The sequence below is a fragment of the Amblyomma americanum genome, chromosome 4, assembly GCF_052857255.1.
Source record: "Amblyomma americanum isolate KBUSLIRL-KWMA chromosome 4, ASM5285725v1, whole genome shotgun sequence".
Classification (NCBI taxonomy): Eukaryota; Metazoa; Arthropoda; class Arachnida; order Ixodida; family Ixodidae; genus Amblyomma; species Amblyomma americanum.
The window spans coordinates 135,446,463-135,474,322 of NC_135500.1; the positions used below are offsets into that span (position 1 = coordinate 135,446,463).

General features: G+C 40.5%; 1 protein-coding gene across 2 annotated transcripts; it reads right to left on the reverse strand.

Moving 5' to 3' along the window:
* Window positions 1–575: 575 nt before the first annotated feature.
* On the reverse strand, window positions 576–27,408 carry LOC144128382 (sialin-like). 2 transcript variants are annotated; one of them, XM_077661744.1, is made up of 10 exons: window positions 27,039–27,408; window positions 25,257–25,468; window positions 23,279–23,512; window positions 19,226–19,409; window positions 16,138–16,271; window positions 13,360–13,503; window positions 8,492–8,624; window positions 6,779–6,934; window positions 4,526–4,611; window positions 577–3,748 (listed from the first exon to the last, which is right to left on the reverse strand). In XM_077661744.1, exons 1-10 carry the CDS (start codon window positions 27,085–27,087, stop codon window positions 3,536–3,538), a joined length of 1,545 nt encoding a protein of 514 aa, XP_077517870.1. In that variant the 5' UTR covers window positions 27,088–27,408; the 3' UTR covers window positions 577–3,535. The 2 variants fall into 2 exon arrangements, with proteins under 2 accessions (XP_077517871.1, XP_077517870.1); XM_077661745.1 differs by lacking the exon at window positions 25,257–25,468 and having other exon boundaries at window positions 576–3,748.
* Between the last annotated feature and the right edge of the window lie 452 nt (window positions 27,409–27,860).

Sequence of the window (27,860 nt, forward strand, 5' to 3'; positions counted from 1 at the left end):
AGTACAATGCACACACAAAGCTCACAAGCGTTGAAATGCTGATATACATAAAAATGAGATATGCATATACTATGGAGCAAGCTATGGAAAGAAAAATGATAGGTGCAATGTTAAGGGACCAGAAGCGGGCAGAGTGGGCGAGGGAACAAACGCAGGTTAATGACATCCTGAAGAAATCGGCTTGGGCAGGGCATGTAATGCGAAAGCAAGATAACTGCTGGTCCTTAAGGGTAACGGGGTGAGAGAGAGAGAGAGAGACTCTTTAATGAAGAAACAGAGAATTTAGCCGGCGTTTCAATATCGCTGGCATGCTACTCTGCGTAGGGAGGGGAATTTGGGAGATAAAGACTGAAGGAGAGCAGCGTGGAAGAGGTGGAAAAAAAACGAAGATAAAATGCAGCCATGAAATGGGTACTAAGGATGCAGTGGCGAGTATTGATGTAACCTATGGAATGATGGAGTGCATAGTCCGACGAATGAGCTGACGAAGTTCACTGCAAGAAGAATGCATGAAGGTAACCTGCAAGTGAATTTAGAGCTTATCGAGATGTCCAATGTCTTTTAAATATGTAAAAAGGAAGTTCATTGCAAGTCTCTGTGGCCTGAAGCAGGCTAAGGGGCCTAAAACTTTGTCCATTGTTAGGGGCACTGGGCAGAGCTTCTGCATGTAATGTTCATAGTACGCACGCTCGTTAGCATACGCAGGGCACTCAAGCAGGATATGTTCCACAGTTTCTATCGAAGCACAGTTGTCACAATGTGGACTGTTCATTTGTCCAAAACGGTATCGCAGGCCATTTGTATATGCAGCATTCAGACGAAGTCGGTGATAAAGTGTTTCGAGTTGTCGAGGAATTCTAGGTGAGAGTCTTGATCTAAGATGTGGGTCGATTGACTGAAGAAATTGGTACTGATGTGTCGGCAAACTCCAAAGTCGATACGGGGTGGATTTCAAGAGAACACAAGCCTAGCAGGCTGTAGCAGAAAATTAGAAGGGCAAATGAAATTAAGAAGTTTGCAGGGATAGCGTGGCTGCAGTTGGCCAAGGATAGGGTTAATTGGAGAGATATGGGAGAGGCCTTTGCCCTGCAGTGGGTGTAGTCAGGCTGCTGATGGTGATGATACTGCTGAAAGCACCAGCTTTTGGCTATAGTCATTAAACAATGTTCGTGTTCAAAAATGTTCACTGGCTCCACAAATAACACTATGCCTACTTGCTACTATGGCATGCTCAAATGACAGCCTGCAAAAGTATCACAGTTATAAGAAATCAAGATTCAACGACGACGCAATCCTCCTCCTGAGGCAATTGCAAGGTTAAGCGATACACTAAGAGTCACAAAAGTTTTCAGGTCAAAGCACCTGTGGCAATAGTGCGTGCATGGCCAGGCGACAGTGAAATGATCCCTGCCATTCATTGGTCTTGCTACTGAAGATGCTAAGTAAGAATTGCAGCATCATTCATTAGCTTGTGTAAATATATCTATGAAGCCATTTTGCTGAATACATGTGTCACCGCACTCCAACCACAAGTTATTTGGCCACAAAACTGTGCGACAGGTGCAACATGCAAAAAGCATATACTGATTCTACTGATAAAAACCATAGTATATATGTTGTAGCCTGACACAGATACATACACAGATATGTGCAGAAAATTGAGCAGTGTAGTAAAATGTTGACAGTCAGTCAAAAACTACAGAAGCTTGCCCCTTAATGTTTTCCAAAATGATATACGCATCGTTGTTCCATAGTTTCTATACTTCATTCTTACTGTAATGCAGCTGTAGTGGTTAAATAATAAAGATATCAGTAGTAGTAGTGTGTGTGTGTGTATATATATATATGTATGCGTGGTTTATCTAAAACAGCACTCATCCAGTCTGCCTGCAGAAAATTGTGAAATTCCACTGTCATTGGATGAATTGTCTTGCAACAAAGTCATTTCAAATTCAACTTTCATTTAAATTCATTTCACTCAATAAAAGAATTCTGGTGCGTCACTGAAATAAAAAGCTTAAAAGAAACCAGGCTAACAGTATCTGGCATGAAAAAATCCATTACGGACCTTGCATTTTCACAGTACATCATTGGTGCTAGGCACAACTTTGACAATGCCATAAATACCCAAGGACTTTGAAAAAAAGTGTCAGTTGATGTGTCAGTGGTACAATGAAGGTTAACACACCTTTGTATGTTATGTTCAACTAGTAAATTTGAACAAGTGTTTGCAAATATCGCAGTGATCAGTAGGACCTTTCATTGGACTAGCTAGTCATGATACATATACACAGCATGTGAAAATGGCCATATGTGCAAAGAAAGTAGTGTATATTGTTGCTTTCTTCACCTGTGTCTTGACTTGTCTATGCACACTGTACATATGGGTCAGTGAGAAACACTTCTGTCTAAGATGAAAGAAGGCCTCGACATAAAAAAAATGAATGCCTGAAACATCGCAAGAATTAAGTAGCAGAAGATGTTATGAAAGGGAAGGAAGGAACCTCGGTTAAGCTTTAACATTTGTTTGGCACTAATTCGATTACGTCTTGATCTAGCACAGGACTCATTAATTTGTTTTGTGGGTGTCTGTCTGATCGCTCCAATGTTTTTCATGATACATCTTTGTTTCATCTTGGTTGTGTTCCCTGGATAACAGATATATATTGGTTGCAACCGGTGACAATCAGACTGCGTGGTGAAGCTAATATAGATAAGAGGCAACCCCTTCCTGCAGATCTGTGGCATAGTGGGAACACAACCATGGACACGATAATAGAACTTCGCTGGAATAATTTTCTCCCATAACATTCTGACATGGCAGGCACAAGCCAGAACACATCTTCACAGACAGCAAAGCATTCACTGTTTGTTACATTGGAAACAAATCAAAAAGAGTTAAAAACGGAGTCCATAATGTTAAAATGGCATCCAGAGTCCATAAATTTTAGAAGCATAAGGCATCAACACTACAGCACCATACGCCAAATGCAAAACGACACTGAGTGTTCTTGCTAGTGCGGCATTACCTGTCTATCCTAGCAATACGAGCTACTTATTTTGTTCCCATTCATGCTAGAAATAGTTATTTCCTGTGATACACGATTCTAAGTGTCCATTCAAAGTTAGGTGCTGCTACCTTTGGTAAGAAGTCAGTCCAATGTATTTAGGAAAATTCTCAAGGTGGAGTAGATTTCAATTAGGGGAGTAATCACAGATACTACGTATCTCCCCAAGTGCAGTTGTACCGCCACAAAGGAAAGCTGCATAGTAGCTTACTCAGAAACTTCGCAGTTTAGAAAAAATTGACAGACGATTACAATACAATTGGTAATGTGAAATTTGAGCGCAGCTCTTCACACGCTACCTGCCACCACTGGCAGGTGGCATTCATGCCGGTCTAAGGCCTGATGTGGGTGCCACCGTCTGTCCAGAGCAGTTGCTGCACCTTTCATAAGGTAAGGCCACAAACCATGCAGCATGGCCAGCTAACATAATTTCTTCTTTTTTTAAAAAAAGAAAGGAAATGTCTCTGTCACGTTATCACAGCAGTTGCTGAAGTAGACTTGCTGTCGTCTGCTGTCTCATCAGCAGGCACCAGAAGTGAGCATGAATCGTTGATGGACCCACATGGTGGACGTGCCCAGGGCTGCACTTCAGCTGTGCCAAATAGGAGGAATGCCAGTGCGCCCGCGATGACCACACCGGCAGACGTGAAGAACACTTTGTTCCACTGTTCGATGCTTTCCTGCATTGTTTATGCCCACTTTTTAGTCTGCTAGCAGGGTTCACTCGTACTTCTTGAGAATTCAGATACATAACAAAAAATGTTGCATAGGTTTTGCCTCTAGTTATAAACAAGGATACATAACTCTGAATCCATTAAGCAGATTCATGCATTACAAGCTTGGCTTGCGTGCACACAGCAGTTTCTCAGCATAGCTAAGCTTAGAGTGCCACAAGGAACACATATTTCATGCATGTTGCAAGCTGAGATTTGCAAGCCTTTTCACAGTGTAAATCTACAAGTTCTCGGTTTCTTTTTTTCTTTCTTAGTTTTCAACGAGCTTAAAAATAAAGAAAAAACAATGTAAACTGTGGGATTTAACATCTGAAGCAACACATAGGCTATGAGGGATGTCATAGTAGAGGGCTCTGGATTGATTTAAACCGCCTGGGGTTCTTTGCTAACATCGCACAGTAAACAGGTGCTTTTGTATTTTGCCTTCATCAAATTGTCGACGCTGCAGCCAGTGAGCATCAGTTTTGAACACTGCAACTTAAAAACTCCAGCTGGTTAGCGAGAATGTTGTTGAGGTTTGGCTAGAGGTGCGGTCTTTCAAGAACGTGCCCTGTGTAGTCATGTATCCATGTGGGCCTCGCCCATATCTGCTTTGGAGCACATGAGCTACATATATGAATTGCAAAGGGCACATATGAGCTGTTGCTATCACTTCATCGCCCCAGAAGAGGCCAAAAATCACCAAGTTTGTTCAATCTCTATAAGACAGAAATATCTACTTACACTGCTCTCTGTGAGGTAGCCAACAACTAAGGGTGTAAAAATTCCAGCACTATTTGAAATGCAGTTGGTCAGACCCATGACAGCACCTAAATAGTGATTAAACAACAACAAGATAAAATAAGTGGTTAAGTGAGATGCAATACAGCTAATTTTTGCATTACGATATTCAATGTTACCTGATAAATGCTTACACCAAAGTTTTCTAGTGTGCTTTGGCCTCCTATTACAGGTTTCAATTCAGGAAACGTGCGACTTACGCCCTCCTTTGCTTTTATATCAACAGGTACTTTCAAAAGCACAGGCGCAATGTGTCTATGAAAGGAGATATTGCTTTTCATTAATATTTTCTCCATCATTACAAATCTATCTGGTCATTAGGCCAGCCACAAAAAGTTATGCAATTTCATTTGAACAGTTTCTTAAAGAACTGACTGCCACATTATCTTGAATAACACAGTTCTATTCACTGCAATTACCTTCAAGAAAAGTGTTTATTATTCACATATCATATTTCTGGTGCATAAGTCACAACTGTGTATAAGCCGAAACCCCCGGAAAGAGCAGTTTCTGCGAAAAAATTCATGCTTAAGTTTCATTGGTGTATAAGGCACATTTGTTCATTCAGTAAATGCTATAAGCACGCGCTGAGGATTATTTTGTTAGACAGTGAGACGAAAATACATGGGTGCAGCAGCTGCCATGTGCAGGCGGTCCTCGTGCTCTGACAGCTTGCCTTCTTGCGTGATCTGCCTTTTTTTGTGGGCTTCATCGACCAGAGCTATTGCTGCGAACATCGAACTACCTTCCTGCTGCTTAATTCCCATTCTTCAGGGCATATTCTTGAATTTTGCATTGCATCTCTAACTTGCAGGCTGCGTCAGGTCGAGCAAGAACAGCGCACAAGGCATGCAAAGTCAAATGGAAGAGACACCGAAAGAACTGATGCCAAAATCGAAACTTTCGAGAACATGGCTGGACTGGATGCGGCGGCCACTGAATTCTGTTTGGATGTGTGATTCTACCACAAGATACCATTTTCGAAATAACCTCATTTTTCCCTATTTTACATATCAATTTTATTTGCAAACATAGTTTCTAGGAACAGCAAAAGATAATGCGCGGGGGCGCGTCGTTTGTAACTGTATATATGTCACCCAAATGTGTAAGATACCCTGAAGGAAAAAGTTCGAAAAAAAAAAAACATGGCTTGCACACCAAAAAATACGGTAAGTAAAACAGCATCAAAACAAGTCTTCTCTTCTCTCTTATATTTGCGAGCTCGGAAGTGTTTTTCTTTAATGACATACAATTTAAACTGAATACAAGGCTTTCTTATAACTTGTGCGTCACAAAGACAACAGTGACAAAGGAGGCAATAACCACTACTAAGAGCCATCACTGCTCCCTTGTGTCACTTCTCGTATAGATTTCGTTATAGCCGTGCTTTCGTTATAGCCCGTGTTGACCGAGCTTCGACGAGCAATAAATAAATAAACAAATAAATAATGGTCCTCAATTATCTCTGTCTCGTGCTGGCTGCAACCACACGCCATTCCAGAAAATTGCATATCTCATCATTCAACTCGACTTTTGGCTGCCCCATCCTATACTTTCCTTCCCTGGAATTCATGCTGTTACTACAAAAGACCATCAGTCGTCTGTTAGCAGTGTTACATGTTTTGCCAGATACACTTTGTCTCAATTTATTTCCACTAAAATATCAGTAACTTGAATTTGGTCTCTAATCCACGTTGCACTCTTTCTGTTACTAAATAATTACTTCTATCAATTTCTTAGCATGCCATGCTGCGCTTTCCTCAATAAAATTTCAAGTCATTTTGTCAGTCTCCATGTCTCAGCCCTTAAGGTGAGTATAATGGCAGAATACAACTGTTATAATACTGTATTTACTCGTTTAATTTGCGTTAATTTTTTCCCTAAAATTAAGGCTTTAAAAGGGAATGTGCAAATTACACGGAGATTTCACGAACACATTCTAAAGCACTCTACAAAGATCATAACGTGCAATGTGCACGGCATATTGTCACGTATAAGTCAACCCTACACTTGCACCCATTGCTGGACAAAAAAATATCGACTCCAAATATAAGTCGATGCATCACCCCCCCAATCCCCCTTTCCTTCACAGACCCATTTTATGTAGTTCTCCGCGTGATGCCATGATGATACAATCGCAAAGCCAACAACCAGAGGCAAATGGAGATGCAAGGCGATAAAACGGCCATGACTCACCAGCATATTCAGCAGCGATGTCTACTGGCAGCACACTTTCGCTACCATACAGTGCTCCTCCAGATGCGGAGGCAACCATGAGCATGGCATAAGCCAGCTTCCAGTCACAGCCAGCAAACGTGGCACCAATCAAGCCAGCAGTTTGCCCAAGAAGTCCTGAATGCAAGAGAACACAAACAGGGCAACTGTCATGATCACGTAAAAGAAACAAAACTGCCTTTTTACCACACGACCAGGAACAGTCACATATCTTCCCCTTTGATGAAGCTGTTCAATCAAGTAAAATGTGTATGAAGAAGATAATCAGATCAGTGCGAGTAAAGCCTCATAGCATTTATCAAAGCAGCAGGGAAAGGAAAAGGACTGGGAAACGTTCAAATATGATAATGCGACAGTGATAGATACCACCATAGCTGCTACACCATAAAATTTTAGCACATCTAGAGAAATTGCCAGTCCATATGATTCAGAAAGCACTGGTCACCCAGAACGAAAGGTAGCTCGTTTACTCAGGATAAAGTGCATGTATTCAACTATGCTTCGGATATAAATGAAACCATGCTGATCCAGCAGCATAAGGCACATTACTACTTGACCAATGCCTTTTCAGTGAACAGAAACAGGAAGTAAAATTACAGCTCTTTCAGAACTCCAGTAGAGATTCCCACGGCAAGTGTGCTCAAACCGAAGGCACATTCTTTAAAACACACTTCATAATGAAGCTATCCCTTAAAATTAAAATATAAAGCTGGAAATGCAATGGTCCAAGTTAATCTTCTAGCGGACTTCGATGAGCCAGGCTCATCATAAGCTGACTGTCAATTGTGTCTCCCGATGAGTCCAGCTCGTCGTGTGTTTTCTGGCACTTCGTGTCCAGTTTAAAGTGATCAGGGATAGTCCAAACCATTTTTTTTTGGTTTGCCGAAAGATGGCAGTACGGGCATTAAATAACCATTTTAGTGCCATTTAAAAAAAAAAAAAAGGTGCGTTAGGGGGGTCAAAGAACATTATAGCACAATACCCGGAGAGAATGGTTCTAGTTAAACCAGCCAGATCGGGCAATAGTGAGAACAGTTTGGCCTTAGCTTGTCCCATTTAGAATGGGTCTCGGACAAAGCTGGTTGCTGTCTCTGATAAAGCAAAGACAGAGAAAAAGAAGGAAGATGATTTTTTTGCAAAAGAAAGCAAATTAGTTTTAAGCTGTAATCAGGTTCACCATTTGGTTGGCAGTAAAAACTAACTGAAACATCCAAACACACAACTTGAAGTCACAACTCACTTAATTAACATCTTAATTTTACTTCATCCCAATTAGGTCTCTGGATCTTTCAAGTGATCACTTTTAGCTGGCTCTTGTCTCACTTAATGCTAATCCTAGTGTTGCTATCAATGATACAACTCCAGGAGACATTACAAAATGCTAACCATTTCAAATATCTTTCGTAGGTACCGAAAGGATGTTTAGCTTTCAGGTCATGCCTCTTGAACATGTGCATACAACTAGTATTGCTCTAACGGACAATTCAAATGGGTATAAACCACGTAACACCATGGACTGCTTGTTCCAGCGCACTTAAATACTAGTTTTCTGTTCCCTACGCATAAAAAGCTTCCCTGTGCAATAAAGAAGAAAGGACCAGCAGCTCATGGTCTCTCTACGGCCTAGGTGCCTAGCTGTGTGCTGTATAGGTCACGACCGTGCAAAGAACATACCAATCAGTTCGAAGAGCTTTCTCACATTCGTTATGCCCAGAATGTTTTTTGCCCGCAGAAAATCAGACAAGTAGCTGCTGCCAAGGCCCACAATCAATTGGCTCAGGTATACACTTGCGTTGAGAAAACCACTCTGAAAATTAAGAGAAAAAAAAGTGACCACACTACAAAGGCATACTATTCATTACAAAATATACCATCATAACAACGCCATGAAGGTGGAGAACTTTAGGTCATTGGTTACGACAAGACAGAATATCAGTAAGGTATGTTTAAGTGCGGTGAGTGGTGCACTGCCAAGCCAGATATGTTTTATGGGGTTTAACGTCCCAAAGGGACTCTGGCTGTGAGGGGCACCGCAGTGGAGTGCTCCGGATATTTTCGACCACCTATGGTTTTTTAAATGTTCACTGACATCATATAGCACATGGGCCTCAAGCACTTGGCCTCCATCAAAACGTGACCACCATGGCCGGGATCAAACCCGCACCTTTTGGGTTAGCAGCTAAGCACCATAACCACCAAACCGCCACAGCGGCCATTAGATGTTTTAGGGGGGTAGCTAAGTAACTACCGTCCCATGACACTAAAAGAAAATTAGATGCATGGCATGTCTGCTCTACTCTCATAAAAGTTCTTCCATGTACTCTCTTTTACTATGCCTCAACTTTCTGCAAGTAGAATATCTACCTCACAACCCGCCAGCTTGACACTGATGCTTACAACTTTCTTTCATGACTTTCCATAGCTTTAGAAATGAACAAATATTGAAGCTCACAGCAAAGTTCACTTTGGTTTCAAAAATGTGTTGCAATGAAATGCAAGAAAAAGAATATCATATTCAATCATTAAGGCTTAATCATGTTTTTTATCTAGCTGTTATGACAAAAAAGGAATACCAGGTGATTACAACAAGCTTTGAAAACACTATTTCTGTGCAGTTTGCACTGCTAACCAACTTGCAGTGAAAAAATTTTAAGCTAGCTAGCTCCTATAGCTTTCTCATCAAGCAAAAATAGATTTAAAATTATATCTGATAGCAGGTGCTGCACTCACTTAAAAATTCAGTACGGTGCTTCTGATAAGTAAAAAAAAAGAGATGAGACTGGGTGTTTTATCTAGGAAATTATAACTGGTGGCTGGACATGCCAACAGTGAAGGCTGATGGCGCCAACCCTAGCGTTCGATCTTGCAAAGCCTATATAGTTACCATATGCAATGTCAGGTGCTACAGTTTGCCTTGTCACATCAGATGAGTGAAAAAAAAAGGGGGGAAAGCCAATCACCAACCTTTTCAAGGGAGCTGCAAAAGTAGATTAAGGTGTCACATGCCTATAATAAATCTGACTTACATAGGTGCCACCTATTTCCCTTGAAAAACCTGTATTACTATATTTACTCATGTAATGAAAGTGCTTGCATAATGAATGCACCCCCTGTTGTGGCAGCCAAAAAGTGCACTTTTTTTCTTCCCTCAAGTAATGAACGCATACAGTATTTTGGCACACAGTGTAAGAGCTATTTGTTGAGTGTAAAGACTATATTACTGTACCTACATACCTCACCCTTAGGTGAAAAGGAACCAATAAGAATGTCTGTACGGAATCTGAGAAGCAATAGAAACTATGCTTGGTCATTAAAGGTTCTCTGTACCGCCATACCAAAGAATGTAGCAACTCATTGTGGCTGGATGCTGTGAGTTGTGCTGGAGGGAACTCTAATTGTGCTCTCTTTAGATAGCATTATGGGCCATTACACGAGTTATATGATTGGGTTTAAGATAAAGGTTGTTGACTACGTTCTCGAGCTTGGGAGCCATACTGAAGAGTGTTCTTTTTTTCTTGAAAAAAAAAAGGTGAGCCATAGTGCATGAAGTATAGGAAAACAAAGTGCGCTCACTATGCGAGTAAATAGCTGCAATGACCCTGTGGAAGACTCGTCTTTGGGGTTCAACTAATAAGTATGTTCTTTTTAAAGATTCAAGAACAATTTGAGCAATGTGAGACAGAGAGAGAGAACAAACAGGCAATATTATCAACAAGGTTTTGTTTTCAAATCTTACTACTAACAGACATAACTTCACCAGCGAAAGTATGAGACACCAAAAGAAGAACAAAACAGGACAACGCTGGGAGCAAAGGACCAGCAGGACCAGCGTTGTCCTGTGTTCTTCTTCTCCTGGTGTCTCATACTTTCGCTGGTGAAGTTATGTCTGAAGTACACCAACTAGCACACATGGTTACCTTGTTACTGCTAACAAAGGCCATTTAAAAAACCATCACAGCAACATATGCAGATAAGAAGCCACTGCGTCTCTAACAAAGACCGCTGCGTGGAACTCGCTACCTAATTTTAACAAGACGAGATGGCATAGCTTCGACAAGAAAAGTTTGATGCATTTATAGCTCTTTCTTGCATACCGAATAACAAGCCAAACTGTATTCTTGAAGACTTCATTTAACAGTACTAGTGCCCAGAGTCTGAATGTGTTGTAAGATACTACAGCACTGAGCGGATAAAACTCAAATGGGGCTGAGCTGAAATAACTACCAGGATGAAGGCTTTTGTTTAAAAATTTATTCTGCTGACAAATGTGTTCTGTAATCTTGTAGAAAAACATTACTAAAAGATGACAGATGTAGAAAGAACAGATACCACAAACACTGACTCGCAACTGATCCTTTATTCACAAAATGCAGAATAAGTATAAAACAACAAAAGAGAAGAAATCAATGAGCCCCGTCCAGATATGACAACTCTGACACATCCCTTGCTAACTGATTAGGATGCTGAAACAAAACTGTGGTTCGATAAAGAAAAGGCTCACACCCACGGCATTCACAACAGTGCTTCGCTAGATTTGAAGACGGCGGTTTCTTCAAAGATAGGTTAAGCTCCTGCAACCGTACATTTAAGCACCAGCCAGTTCGCACGATACATGTACTACCACAGGAGAGTCGAATTTTGTAGACCACTGCTTTTCAGAAGTGACGTATCAGATAATAAGATTCACTGCACATCCCCTAGCCCTGCATGTGCCTGAAGTCTGTTCTTTCTATGTCCGTCATCTTTTTGTGCCGTTTTTCCCCAAGATGCTGTACCAATTAGCTCAAATGTCAGTATTGCTCCAGTTCTATAACCAACAAGGCTTTTGTATTTTTTTTACGCATAAAGGGCAGGTAGTTTACTATAACGCCTTCTTCACGGAGGTGGCACGTTCCCATTTGTCGGGGCATTAAAAACAAGCAACTCTGGCATATGGTGTGGAATACATCTCTGAATGTTCCAAAAGTGGCCAACAAATGGCCAAAAAGTTAACACCTGGGCTATATTTTCATGCAGGCCCATTATAAATGATGGCTGTTTTTTACTTAATTACTTTTTCTAGCCCATAAAATGCTGAAGGTAACAAGGGTAACATTCTGTAGCCTTTCCTGATGAAGTTGCCCGAGAATGAAGTCAACAAGGCCTCCCTGCAGCAAAAGACTTAGGGTTCATGCATCTCAAATGGCTCAGATAGTTCTGAGTGAGGCATGCAGGGAATTGCAACAAGAAAGCATTTGATAATGAAAGATTCTTATTTTTACCTGCTTGGGGCTAGGAAGACTTGACGCATAGCGAAAATCTCCCCGTAACTGATAATACGAAGATAGACGCATAATGCAAAACATTATGAGCACTGACATTTTATGATGGCATGTCTTTGAAAATACTAAATGTGTCCGTCATTGTCTGAAGAGGAGCAGGGCACATACCAAGTGTTTCAGGGAAGACTAAGCAATTTTCAAAAATAGGGTTTTGCAGGGTAAAAATACGGCTTTTGTGGCAGAGTATTACCAGTGTTATTGCAGACACCAGAAAAACCAGTGAATCGTCTCAAGAAGTAAGTTGGTTAACTAATTTCTGATAATTAACTTTTTAACTATCAAAGCTAGGCAACTGGCTGCAGTTAGAGATTTGTAGTCTGTTGTTAGTAATAGCCATATCAGTTTTTAGAAATTTAAAAGCGCGATAATCTTCAGCGCTGTGGACCAACAAATTTTGGCTACATTGTGCCGAAATAAATGCGCTTTCGGAAAGCATGCAGGGAAAGCAACCTTTCAAGTACACAAAACTGGTTTAAAAAGCCAAATTTTGTCGAGCCACAGCGCTAAGGATATAATCGTGTTTTCAAAATTCTAAAAACTGATATGGCTATTACTAATTACCCGCCGCGGTGGCTCAGTGGTTAGGGCACTCGACAACTGATACGGAGTTCCCGGGTTCGAACCCGACCGCGGCGGCTGCGTTTTTATGGAGGAAAAACGCTAAGGCGCCCGTGTGCTGTGCGATGTCAAATTATTCCGGAGCCCTCCACTACGGCACCTCTTTCTTCCTTTCTTCTTTCACTCCCTCCCTTATCCCTTCCCTTACGGCACCCGGCGGTGGGGTGCGGTTCAGGTGTCCAAGATATATGAGACAGATACTGCGCCATTTCCTTTCCCCCAAAACCAATTATTATTATTATTATTACTATTGACCGGCTACAAGTCTCTAATTGCAACTAGATGCCTAACTTTAATAGTCAAAAAGTTAATTATTAAAATTAGTTAACCAGATTACTAAAGCTGATTCACCGGTTTTCTGGCATCCGCCAACACATGTAATAAACTATGCTGAAAAAGCCATATATTTACTTTAAAAAACTTATTTTTAAAAATTACTTAGTCTTGCATGAAACACCTGGCATAGCAGAACACTCACTATATGATATCCACATCCCTGCAACTCAAATGCTAACTTAATGCCATGGTTCTATCACGTGCACAGGACTTGGATTTCCAGCGATCCATTATATTCATGGCGAGTAACATAAGATGGCTACATACCTTCTGAATGTCAAAATGCAGCACGTCAGCTAGATAGCTTGGCAGTTCTGTGAGTAGGGTATAGAAGCTCCATGCTCCACAAAACTTGATAAAGGCAATGATCCAGACAGCTCGTGATGTCAATATGCTCGCCCATGGCACTGACTGGAAAGTGCACAAATGCACACAAATAAAGAAGAAAAACATGATAAACCTGAAGGCCAAAAAGTTTCTTTCACGTGTGTTCTCGCAGGAGAAAAAGCATTCTTTTTTTACAAAGCTAAGTAGAACACATGACATATGCATATGTTTACCCCAAGTCAATCACACTCTGCACACATGGGCACTTACAAAACAGAATCTGGAACCTCCTTAGTATACAGACATTTTCTACTGACTGAAACTACATAGTGCAGGCCTTTCATTTTTTTTCTGTGGAATGTGGGGTGAAACAAATGCACTTGCAAAACTGCCACTATTTCTTAACCTTCTGGTGCCACAAAACATTGGCAAATACGTTTCTATGACAATTTAAAATCACTACAGCAATGGTCCTTGTGCTACTTCAAAAAGGCAAGATCAATGTGTGCACCTCAAAATTCAGTTCTACACAAATGCCAAGCATAGAGGCATTCAGAACACATGCTATCCCTGTCTTTGTGTTTTCAGAAAAAAAAAATGAAAGTTCGGAAAGTAATAAGTGTGTGGCTAAATGATCAACTTGCATGAAATCACATCTGCACAGTGCTCCTAGCCCTCCGTGTCAAGAGGTAAACTCCTGCAAAAATAGCTGCTGTCCAGTACAGCTACACCAACAGCATCAGCAAATTACAGTTTTGTGCGCAATTTATGGCATGTGGTCTAGCATAGAATATATTTTGACACATTTGAATGAAATTGTACTTTATTTGCTTTCTTTCAGGGGATTTCTATCACAATAATGCACTTCTCACAAATGTGCTGCATTGAAGCAGAGAACAATCACTGTATACTTAAAAATGAACGCTTAGCTCAGCACAAGCCAAGGAAAAATGCAGTTTAAGAATGCAACTTGTAAGCACTTCAGCAGAGTTTTGCTTATATTGTCCTAGCTAGCGCATTACAGTAAAATCTCAATGATACTAATGTCGCCGGGTTGCATAAAATATTTGTATCATCCAAAATGAACAAATTCTGCATGCAGTGTCAGGGGAAACACGTTCATGCAGCAGATCTTCTTACGGCTGACGAAATTTATTTATGGCCTGCACTGCTGCATGGTAGGGTATGGTCGCGGCTTGCACATTTGCATGATCCATAGTGTCGTGAGAGATTGTTCGGAAGATCCGAAAATTTGCTCATTGTACACTGATGCACTAAGGCCAAGGAATTTTACTAATTTGCATCATCGCGAAATTCGTGTCAACTGTGATCGCATCATTACGATTCTACTGTATTTTACCAGCAAAGTTGGTCATAAGAACTATAATGGCCAAAAATTGAGTTTATTTCATCAAGAGCGCTCAGCTCCGCGAATGTGGTGCAGGTAATAGCAGCACACTGCCCTCACGATGAATGGGAAATAAAACATCTGCTGAGAGCTATCAGTCACTTGAGAGAAAATCAGCCACGAAAATAATGATTGTCATAAGTAACTCTAGAACATATATTGCAGCATACAGAATTATGTAAGAGACAATAGACATCAAGTTCATACAGCTATGACATGTGGCAAGGCATATGAATGACAAAGGCAAGTAACGCATCCTCCCAAACCTACATCTTTCCCACAGAACCTACAGTAACCATTTCAATGAGCCACGGTTGTCGCTTGCACGCTGCAACGATGCTACGTCCCATAAAAAAAATCCTGCATTCTGGTACATGTAATACGTTATCTAATGGGTAACAAAAAGCAGGCATGCACCCATAATAGGACTTGTGGCACATTAACAACAGAAACGAATGGTACGTCAGCAAACACATGTTTCAATACAACCTTCAATACAACCCTCTGCATCAGAAATGTTCCACCTGCCATATTGCAATAATGCAGGAAAATAATGATTGCCATAAGTAACTCTAGCACATATATTGCAGCATACAGAATTATGTAAGAGACAATAGACATCAAGTTCATACAGTTATGACATGTGGCCGGGCATATGAATGACAAAGGCAAGTAACGCATCCTCCCAAACCTACATCTTTCCCACAGAACCTACAGTAAGCAATTCAATGAGCCACGGTTGTCGCTTGCACACTGCAACGATGCTAGGTCCCATCAAAAAATCCTGCATTCTGGTACATGTAATACGTTATCTAATGGGTAACAAAAAGCAGGCATGCACCCATAATAGGACTTGTGGCACATTGACAACAGAAACGAATGGTACGTCAGCAAACACATGTTTAAATACAACCTTCTATTCATCAGCCTCTCCAGCCACGAGGCTAGCAATATCAAGGCAATGCAGTGTGATGCAGCCTGTGTCTGGGTGCAATATTTTTCAAATGAGAAACACACTTCATAAAGCTGCTGTACTCTGCACTACGGATGCTTATATAGCTGTACTTCTCTTCTTCAATTCTGCTTTCCACATTTCTTCCCTTTCCTTTTAACCTAATTTCAGAGGAGTGCAAATCTATCCATGGCTGCAGCAATTCACACAGCTTGCAGTGAGCGTGCAAGGGGAATAAGAACATCATCCAGAGCTTTAAATGGCTACTCCTTTTTTTTTTTCAGAACACAGTGCAGCACGACAACCTATTACTAGAACCCAAACTAAGACCAAAGAGCAATGCACAAAGAGGACTTACTTTGCGCGCTGCAAACTTGGCATCACGTGATTCAGCAATGTACTTCTTCTCCTCCTGTGATATGAAGTGGTGCTTTTCTGGCATGTCAGACGCCACAAGTATCCAGATGACAAACCATGCACAGCCAAGGAGACCTGGGATGCAAGTCAACACATGCGCGAATTTGCAGTATACAGCCGAAGATTTTCTCTGAAGCCTTCTGATACACTAAAACAATTTTTCATTTGGATGACTTGTTATGCGCTTAAGCACCACAGTCTCTGCTTTTGCAACTACATCACTGCTAGCAGAACAAAGTTAAAGAAAAGAAAAGCATTGTTCATTGTGGTTATGCGGAAAAATACAGTTCCCTCTGCGTTTTTCAGTACATAATTAAGAATACATAATGGAGAAATGCCTTAATGTAGTATGGTGCTCATACTGCAGTGCTGTGTCACTGCAACACAGTATGAGAAAAGTTTCTATTCATGCACTTTCCTTAGTCACACTGCACGCCAATGTCATTATGAGCAGTGTTTGTACATTAAACTGACCCTGCTCTCTGAAACTGAAAGGTCGTTAAGCTTCAGCAGTACAGACACACACTATAAGAAATAAATGCAAGCACACCTTTTTTTTTTCATTACACTGTTTCGTGGGCTCTGCTGTTCAAAATTTTCTTCTAGAAACAAACCGCCTACCATCATAAGCTTTCATACTGCCCATACCATCATATGCTCTCGTATTTGGGTAATTCCTTTTTGCAATTCCTACATTTTTTCTTTTTCCTTCCTTTTTTCTTGCACTCCCTCCATTGCCTAAATTTAAGCTTGTTAGACCCCTTAACCACCTGCAACCACCTCTGTCACGGAAACCGAGTTGCCCAATTTTTTAGGTCTACTTATGCTTGCCGCATGCAATCTGCAATGCAAATAGTCACCGCCTGGTTGTGGCCAATCCCCCTTGTGGGTATGCGCCATGTTGTGAGACAAACAACAACAACAGTCTCCCCGTTCTGCACTCAGTAAACACCTGCTTGTACCAGCATTGTTCTGACAAATTTTCACTCATTATCACTGTTAAAACAGTACCTGCCCTCCAAAACATGACTTATTTCTCATGTTTCAATAATCTCTTTTACATTTGTGTGCTGTGAACATTCTTCTCTTGCTTGCTGAAATCCACCCCCATGTATCTTTCAGTATCTAAATTGAAAATTCCGAAAAAAAAAAAAAACGTGCAGAAAACTGACATTTTATCCTCTTTGCTTGCAAAGAACCTTGTTCTACTAAGGGACAGTCTGGCCACAAGGTGTGGTTCATGTTTACTTGAGATAACCTTCTGGTTATGATGACAGGCCATGAATGCATGCTCCAGACAGCACCGATTCCATTGTGCCTGCTCCTCCACGTGTGAAAAGATAATCTGTCTATATGCAGAGCTCTAAGAGGCCGCTGCCGCTCCCATGCTGCATTTTTGTCAACTGTGCCACAGTGATAAGATGCTAGCGACCCACTGAACCGGATCCATCAATGCATGCCAGCTGTCAATAGTCTTTATTTAGGCTGTCGCCATTTGAGTTCAAAAGCAGAAACAGCACGAAAAAATGGGGCAGACAGTCGCACACACATATGGCATTGTGTCCATCCGTGTCTTTCTGCTCAGTCCTTTGCATTTTTTTTAGAAGCATACAGGTTAAAGCAATATGACGATGGGCACATAACAGCATGCACTCAACGATATTCCTGGCCTTAGTATGAAAGAAAGCTATGCCTTCTGCTTTTTAAGCAGTTTTCCTGAAGACACACAATTTTTTGATGTCTTGTCAAGTTTGGCACAGAAGAAAAAATTAATCTGGTTCCTGACTGTGATCATTCCCTTTCGTATTGCTCGTACTTGTAGCAATCAGCCATGTTAAACGCTGTTCTAACTGTTTGCATTCGCTATCTTAATGTCATCATAACTAGCACGTTTTCTTTTTGGTTTACTAGGGAAAGGTCAGATGAAAATGATAACAAATGGTCGTAATGATCGAGGCATGCAAAATAATACTGCTGGCTTGCTAATGGCATTTGTTTTTGCAATAACACAAGTATTAACAAGCATCTAAGAACTGCTCCCATGACTTCCTTTGGAAGTATCCTTTCAATTGCATGGATTCAGTACATGAAGGTGAGAATCGAATGTTAACTTTTACAAACGTAACCATACATAGCTATAATCTATACATATACAGTCAAGAGTCAGGTTCAAATGCTAAATGCAGAAGCTTCTATTTCTCAACATTTTCCTAGGTATCTTATTATACTCAGAATTTCTCACAAAAAGTGAGAACTGAGTGTTAACTTTTTACTAATTTAATCATACACAGCTATAATGTGTACATATACATCTATTTATAAACATTTATTATTATCTATTATGACCATTTTCCCAGGTGTCTTATTATTCAGAAATTCTCGCAAAAAGTAAGACAAGCCGCATTAAACCCAGATGCACCATTGAGGGGCACTCAAATAGACTGCCGTTCACAGAATTTCTCTTTGTATCAGTAAGCACTGACTACAAAAAGGATATAATGCCAACAAAAACTGTTCGCAAAGGCTACTGACTAAAATAGGAACTAAACTAGGTGCCACAGAAGGTACCAAATGAATAAGCAGCAACACAAAATGTGGTCCCATCTATCAGATAAATACCATGAAATGGAATATACAACATACCTTCAAATACCCATGCGAGGAAATTTAACAAGTGTGAAATGTAACCACTGCTCCAATCTGAAAATTCGCATAGACGAACAAGTTCTCCCCACTCATTGACATGTTTCTCACTGGACTGTTAGGTGCACATGGCACAAGCACAAAGAAAGTATTAATTTTAGCATTCTGCACGTGTTTGTAATGACCTGAAGTGCAGATGTTTTGATTTGTGCACGCAAAGAACGGAAAGGTTTATATAGACAGGCACACCAGTATGAGTAGTTTGTGAGCGTTCTCTGAGAAAAACAACTGGCCCTGCTTTTTCAAAACTGGCAGCCTTTTACTTGTGAAAAGTCCAGTTTTTATCACAGTCAAAGCAACCACGGGGCACTGTGTGATGTACACACCTGTGATGTAGAACACCGAGGGCCAACCACCAGCAAAACCATACTGGCATAAGAGTGCCGAAACAGGTAGTGTTACGACGGTACCCATGACGCTGCCCAAGGTGCTAATGGCGAGAAGGAAGCTGCGTTCTTGCACTGGCGCCCACCGGGCCACAATGGCATACGTTGCTGGAAATGTCACACCCTGCATGCACCATCCCTTGCACTGAGAAATGTTTATCTCTGTGTCCACAAGAAAGGTCACAAGCATGACCATGCTAAAGCGCTCAAGAGGAAAAGTGCCCAGAGGTGAACATAACAGCACCAAATTAAATAAACACAAATGCACATACAAAGGTTGTACAGAGGGCCTTGAATCACTAAGAGTGCAAGAAAAGGATGTAAAGAAGAAAAAAGTGGGAATAGGCCATATTTACAGTAGAAAACATGCATGCAAAGTAGCATTGAATGACAGATAATTAATTTTCATGCTGGCTTCCAGTTATTGGAAATGACAGGTGATTAACTTTCATGCTGGCTTACAATTGTTAGAAATGACAGATGCTAGGTAATTAACAGGAAAGGATATTGACTTTTTTTTAGCAAATATTGCCACAATCAAGATAGCAGGATAAGAAATTATGCGAGCTGACAATTTCTAATGGAGAAATTCATCTGTCCTAAGTTTTTGTTTTATGAGAAGAGAAAGGTACACCTGTAGTATCCCTAAAATTAAGTATAAGCAGCACAAATAAGCCCCTATGTCTGCCACATCAATTCTGTATAGCAAAAATGGATGCAAGGAAACAGCCCTAATGGATAAATTCAGAAATATTGCCCATTTACCTTTTACAGCAGCACTGAATATAACAAACAGGTACCATAACCAGTTATAGAAATAGGTATGCAATGTGTACCAAATAAAAGAAAAGACTGAACAGAACAGGAAGAGTCAATTATGGAATATCAGGAAAGCCTGAATGGTCCAAGAAGTATACTTTTGGCTTAAATATAGACTGTTATTATTATTAAATTCCTAGCTCATAACTAACAGACAAGCTTATCTTGGAATCGGAGGTTACCAGCTGCTCTCTGGTATCTCCCCCTCTCTCCCATTACTCACTGTCGCACAAAGATATGAGCATGACAGTGCCCATGCTTTTGCAGCTGCAGCTAGGGATACAAAAGACATGAACAGCTGCATAGGACAGCTGCCCAAACATTCCAGTTATCATAGAATTTTTGAGCAATGTCACAAGTAAAGCATATGTACAGCAAGCATCTGAGTAAAGCGTGAAGCTGACACTATGGCTTTGGCGCATGTGCATTCTTTTCCTCTGCATCAGAAATGTTCCCCCTGCCATATTGCAATAATGCAGGAAATGAATAATTGCAACAAGAACAGTGCAGCCATTCTGCAACTGCTCTCTTCATGCACCTAACTGCTCCCTTGCTGGCTCTTGCCTCTGGTTGGATTTTTTTAGGCAACAAAATGGAACAGCCAGCCTACCTCCATTTCTGCAGCGTTCAGACAGCACCAAGCAATCATAGTCTACGAAAATATAAAGGCCACCTACCATACAAAGCTTTATCCTTGGGTGGGAGAATCGTGAAACCCACTGTCTCACATATCTGATCCCACTCATTCTATCTCTGAGATAGATAATGAATGCACTATGCATGCCACATTGGCCATTGTTGAAGGTTGCTGAAGCTTGGTCACGTGATGAACAGCTGAATTAAGTGATAATGTCCAAGTTCTATCATGGAATTCCATTTGCTGTATAGAGCAGTGCTTGTATGAAACGGTCACTTCACTGTGGCTCTTGACTTAAGCAGCTATCACAATTAATTTCAGAGCAGACACTAACTTAAGCTTATTGATGCAGCAGATAACCAACGATGCAATGATGCAGAGAAAAGCAATGCTGCTCTTCATGAATATCATCCTAGTTAGGATCAAGGTAGACAGAGGAATTAAACCAGGTGAAAGGTGACTAGAAATTCCCAGATAGAATATAGGTGAGAATTGCAACTAGGCAAGACAAATACTAAATCATGTACTTTTATTTTTCTAGCATTATGGATGACAAGCCAATGGTATGTTACGTTAAGCCTCGGATAGTTACCACTGTACACTGCCTACAAAAAGGGTGCGAACCATACTGCTCTAACCTTTAGTTTCATTAGCTAAAGATGTCAAGCATAAAAAAAAATCTGTCAGCTGCCAGAAAATAAATTTTGCATTCCTGTAATCTACTACTGCAGTAAAAGTAATGTTTTCATTGGTGTCTGGTCCTTAAATGCTACTGTATACCATTATCCAATACGGCTGGCAAGCAAAATTTTACTCTCACAAGCTGATCAACCACTGCATACAAAGCAAAAAAAAAAAAACAAAACAGAGCAGACAATCAATATTCATTTAGACATACGGCATGCGACGTGATGAGTAAGACCACAATATGCAAAAAAAAAAGATCTATATTATTTTATTACATAAAATCACATCCTCCATTAAGGATCATTACTGTGATTAACATAAATGAAGCTGTGTCTACATAATTTTTGGTCAAGGGATAGCAGATCTGATTGAGATATGTTCAACAATGAAGCACTGTCCCTTATCAGTACATGTATCCAAACCAGGAAACAGTAGCTATTGTTCCTTGACACCTCCTATCTAAAATGCATACAGGCCACAAGAAAAAGAAAGATAACAGACTGATTCTGGAATCCTTATAATGATACACTGCATGACAACTGCACAGATCTTGTTGTCCACAGACAGTTCGTGTATGCCAATATGCACTGCACCAGTGTTCAGAAAATGCGGTTAATATTAGGCTAAAAAATATAATTGTTTCAAGTTACTTTTTCTTCCTTGTGCATTAAAAGAGAAAAGTAAAATTATAACTAACTTCCAATGCTGAAATTGTCAGTGTAGTTGCAGTAAGAATTTCATATATGTAGAATATCTTGTCATCTAAAGCAACAATTAATATATATTATTTTTTCCCACAGTGAGCAACAGAGATCCCCACTACGGAGATAGCAGAATTGCGGAGACCCAGCACGCCACTCCCTTTTCTCGCCTGTCCCACACCTCCTCGATCCTCATGCTGTGGTCCTTCCCGCTGGTTTCCCCACGCTACACCTGCAGCCATCCCTGATGTTGCACACAGCCTGACCTGCACGCTCTAATGATGCCAAAGACACCAGGAGGTGTGCTAAATCATGTGATAGCACAAGTACCAGGAAGGACCATGCTCAGAAAGCCACAAGTGCGTATTCTTTCATTATCAGATAACCTATCTGCTGCACTCTGCAGCTACTTGCCTCGCTAAGAATGCTATCGGCCTCGATATAAAGATACAGCAACTGCACGTCACATGCCACAGGAACACTGCAGCTTGCATATGACTAGTTTCATCAATGTCCCTTCATCACAGTAGTTTTCTGCGGTCTGTGAAAAAAAAATTAAAAAGCAAAGTCCTCAGTTTATAAAGATGCTGGTGATCAAAAGCCAGATCAAAGAATGCTTCTCTTTCATGGTGCATGCTTCTTTGCACATTAGCTATCTTGAGGCTGCAAGCAAATAACATTTTCCATTAATTCTGCTAGGTTGTAAAGTCCCTTACTAGTGGACAGCACTCCCTCTCTTTAAAATCTCTTGCTATTTTCCAGGGCTGATTCCTACTTGCCCTTAAAGTACATTCCTGTACTCGTCCTTAAATCTAATACCTGCTGGTACTTCTCTTCAAGCTTACTGTCTTGCAAGTTGATTTGTGGAAGAAGCTCTTGGTGTTTTATGGCAACAGGACATATGACTTTCTCAAATGATAGCAGCACAGCCATAGGCATAATACATTAATACAAAAAGCTCTTGCAGTCATCCATATATCAATATCCTTGACAAAATGTGACAGATATTAAAATAACAAACTTCTATACTAGGAGCCCAAGTGGGGGCAAGTAACAATTGTTTCTTCATTTTTTTTAGTTTTGGAGTGCTTTTAGAAAATTCGAAAATCATGCCACCATATAGCTTCAATTTCTAATGAAGTTAGTTACCTCAGAGATGCCTTCGAAAACCCGCAGCACCAGGAATGCGATGAAGTTTGCTCTAGCCACCACTGCAGTGGTGAGAGTGAGAAGCGAGGTGACACCGATGCCAGCTGCAAAGATCCACGCAGGATTGATGACCTCTGCGAGCCATCCAGCTGGGATTTGTGTTATGATGTACCCGTAGAAGAAAGCATTTAGCACGTAACCCTGCATCACTGGGTCCCAGAAGAACTCTCCGTCCTGCATACATTCAGGCAAGAAAATGTGCTAGCATGCAGGAGCAATTCAGATACTGCTGCATGCAACACTAAGAAAATTATATTTATCACTGTTCTACCTACAAGCAGCTTACAAATCACATAACCCTGTATCACTGGGTCCCAGAAGAACTCTCCGTCCTGCGTACATTCAGGCAAGAAAATGTGCTAGCATGCAGGAGCAGTTCAGATACTGCTGCATACAACACTAAGAGAATTATATTTAGCACTGTTCTGCCTACAAGCAGCTTACAAATTTCCTTGGGAGGTAAGGTGCCTTCATTATTTTTCACAATTCCTGTATCATATGCTGGAAAAAACTACTTGATTCACAAGTGACTCTAAAAGAAAAGGTCATTTAAGATCTTGATGCTGGAAACAATTGAAACACCACAGTTGGAAACCTTGTTTATATGACTGAATGCGACCACTTTTTGGATTCTTTACCTCAGATTCGTAAGAGAGCGATTCCCAATACTACAGTAATAAAGTGCTATTTGGAACGAATACAGAGAAAGGCTGTTAGATTCATCTTTAATAAATATGCAAAGACTGACTCCCCCACCACTTTGATGGAAATTAACCAAATTGAACGACTTGAACTCCGAAGAAAAAAGATCAGGTTAGAGTTTCTTGCGCTTTTATTAGAGAACAAATTTGGTCTGGACCCCTCATTATACTTAAAGCCGTTATCTGCCAGACAAACTCGACATTACCACCCTAGTTTTCTAACCCCTATATTCGCCAAAACAGACACCTACAAGTTTTCATTTTTCCCACGAACTATAATAGATTGGAATCAAAGAAACCAACCATTGCCCCATGAGGTCTAACCAATTAGTGCTATTTCTGTCTATTTTCCAGTGTTATTTCTTTCTTATTTCGCTCACTTGTACGCCCACCCTGCTTGGACTTAGTGTCTGCAGTATTTCATAAATAATAATAATAACAATAATAATAATAATAATATGTTAAATAGCACACAAAAAAAACAAGGTCATAAGGTTCCTTCAAGAAAAGGACCAAAACTCAGCTTGTGAACATTTGAATACTCAAATCAGCTTCCCGTAATTACCTTCACATTCTTCTTGGCACGAACAGCTGTTCTGAAAAAATGCAACAAGTTCTAAACAGCTGCTGAGCCATAAAGTATGTTATTTAGTCAATCTCCTATTTCTTTTACCAAAGCTTCTGATGAACTCTGCACAACTGAAATCCCTAAAAGGCTGTCTAGCACTCTGGACTCACTATTCATATACAGTTGGATGAAAACAGTACAAACAGCAAGACTGGCGCAGGGCCTTGATATTACAATGCTGTAGCAATAAGGTGCCTATACAGAACAGCTATTTTTAGCTTTCAATTTGCCTTCTCAAGGTATGAAAAAACAATGGTGTAATGCTAACGTGATTATTTATACATGCCATCAGAAGTGAGCTTGTTGATGACATACAGGCTATTATAAAATGAAGGAACTGAATAAGAAGCATCACCTACATGCTACGTCTTCCGTCCTTTTAAACCGAAGTGGAAAAACCTCATCCAGGCTAAGAAGTATGAAAGGTATGAAGGACAGCCCAAATATATAGACACAATATGTGGCCTGTGCTCTATGGGCTGAAAAAAAAAAAAACTCACGAAACAAAAAGTAGGCCTGCTGGGAGAGATATATGAAAGACGCCAAGTGGGGGCCGGTATAAAAGAATAATGCTCCAAAGAGTACATACATCTGACTCATCCCCTCCGCTTGCTGCTGAGGTGTTTGAGTAGGAAGCAGGGCAGCTGGAGCTTCGATTTACTGTACTTGAGTTGCCATTGACAGCTGTTGTGTTCACCATTGCAATGATGGTTACACTCAGATTCACTCTCATTGAGTACACCAGAAAGAGGCCCAGGGACATCATGAAGCTCATAAGGTAGCGGACTTGAAGCCGACATGCTGCATTCAAAGAAACACTAGTATACATATCAAATGCAGAAGTGAAAAGCATTCACAAGATTAAGATACTAACTGCTGCATAAACATGAGCCTATGCTCTTCTACCTAAAATGAAACTAAAGTTTCATTTGCTTGCAAACCGTCGATTCATTATATGAGCTCCTTAAACCTTAACTTTTATACATGATGAACAAATCACTGTACACCTGATTAATTAAAACAATATCAATGAATAATCAATCACAATAATTGCCTTTACATATGTACAATTACAATGCACTCTCAAGAATTAAGGCATGCAAGGCACGAGCAAAAGACAAATAGGAGCTAGTAAAGAGCACCAGATCATAATCTTCACAGAACTCCCGATGTAGAAATCGGGCTGGTTGGTTAGGTCCAGAAATCTTGCAGAATAAATTTGTTTCCTGCAAATTATCCCGCCTGCAAACACCTGGTTTGGAACTGTCAGAGATTAATGTTTGACAGATATGGAATGTGGCATCATGCTCCTAGATGCACCTCAGAGATAAGGCATATATGCAATGAAAGGGCGAGGAATGTTAATGTAGTGTGTTTATGTTTATAAGCTTGTAAAAAAAAAGAACACTAGACCAACAATAGGCCTACATAAATTTCAGACACCAATCTTGCAATCCACTGCCAACTTCTAGAACGAAACGGAATCTCACGAGACGCGTGAGCTCTTGATGTTTATATATGACATACAGAAGGTATGCCTCCTCAGTTAAAGTCCCCCCACACATTTTTCTTTGTCTGTTGCTTAAGACAGCTTAAAATGCACCTGCAGTACACAATTTGCTGTGCCCGTCTCTAGGTTGCAACAACAACGGTGATTTCAAATAAAGATGTGTGCATAATTTAAAAAAGAATGAGAATATATCAAAATCACAACATGCACTTCTTTATTTCAATGATGTTATGAAAGGCATTCATGATTGATTTTTCCTGCTTGACAGATTTTGCTCTTGCCATATATATCACACCACAGAAAATTTAATTTCATCGCCATCTTATCATGCATCCTGGAAACAGACACACACATGTATATATATATATATATATATATATATATATATATATATATATATATATATATATATATATATATATATATATATATATATATATATATATATATATATATAAACGCAGGATAATTAAATTGTGACTGCAAATTACCACAATTCGAAAAGTTGCGCGAAAAAAGACTAAATTTTGTCGCCTTTTCGCGCTGTTTGAGTCATGGCCAACGCTTCTCAACTAGCCACGTTTCCATTTTACTGAAAATAAAATGTGATCGTGCGCTTCGTGTGGCGTTTTTAAATGACAGCAAAATTCGCATGCATGCGTTCTCTTCACCACTTTTTAAGACAACTTTTGCTTCGCCCACGCTGAAAGGTAAGTGAAATTAAGTGCATTGCTAAAACCTACACTAAATACGAACCGAATTTGCACAATAATCTGCTGTTCTTCCAGCTTTTGCTACAATTATAAAACTGAATTTAAAACAGGCTGTGAGCACGAGCGCAAGCAGGAAGCGTAACCTTACTTTTGCGATGTTCGGTCGCTGGAGCCGAATTTCCTCTTGTCGTTTCCATACCTAACAGGCATTTACACCGTAGAACTGCGATCAATGACGACAGTCACACTTCTCCACAACTTTTGTTCGCCTTTGTGCGGATTTCTGCTCCTCGCGGAGTGCTACGTTATCGCGCGTATCCTGCGGCGCGCGCGTTAAGTTGTTCCGTGATCCAGCGAGCAGCTAGAGCATTGCTGAAGAGGCGCGGTGTGCGCGCTTCCTTTCTCTTTAGTCTTGCTAACGCCTAACGCCAACGTCACGTGAAGAATTGCGCCAATCCTGTGAGCAGTTGGCAGCGCTCGAGACTCGGAGCTGGCGCAAGCGCGGGTGCAAGCACGCGCGCAATCGACGCGCGGCCTAGCAATCTAGTACATCGATGGATGGATGAATACGGCTGAACCCTTTAAATCGGGCGGTGGCTCAAGCCACCTAGCCATGACTTGTGAAATCTTACTCCTGTCTTGCTTTAATCACCTTCGCTTGGTTACTTCTACCCGCTTAAAATCTACTTTCCCTTCACTATCCTTAAACCTTATCTGTTTTGTTATCCCTAAAATGAACCCCCAAATATCTCTAGATTGAAGAAAAATCCCTAGCTTTTAGTTCTTTACTTGTTAATGTGGCGATTACAGCTTTAACAAAGTCTCAACGCAGTTCACGCTTTATTCCATGTCTTGTACATTTTATCAGAGATAAATAAATGTGTGTTAGCCGCAAGTGTAGCTTTTTTCTTAATTTTTGTAGAGTTACCATGCATAGAGGGTCCACAGATGGCACCACCAGATAAAGCAA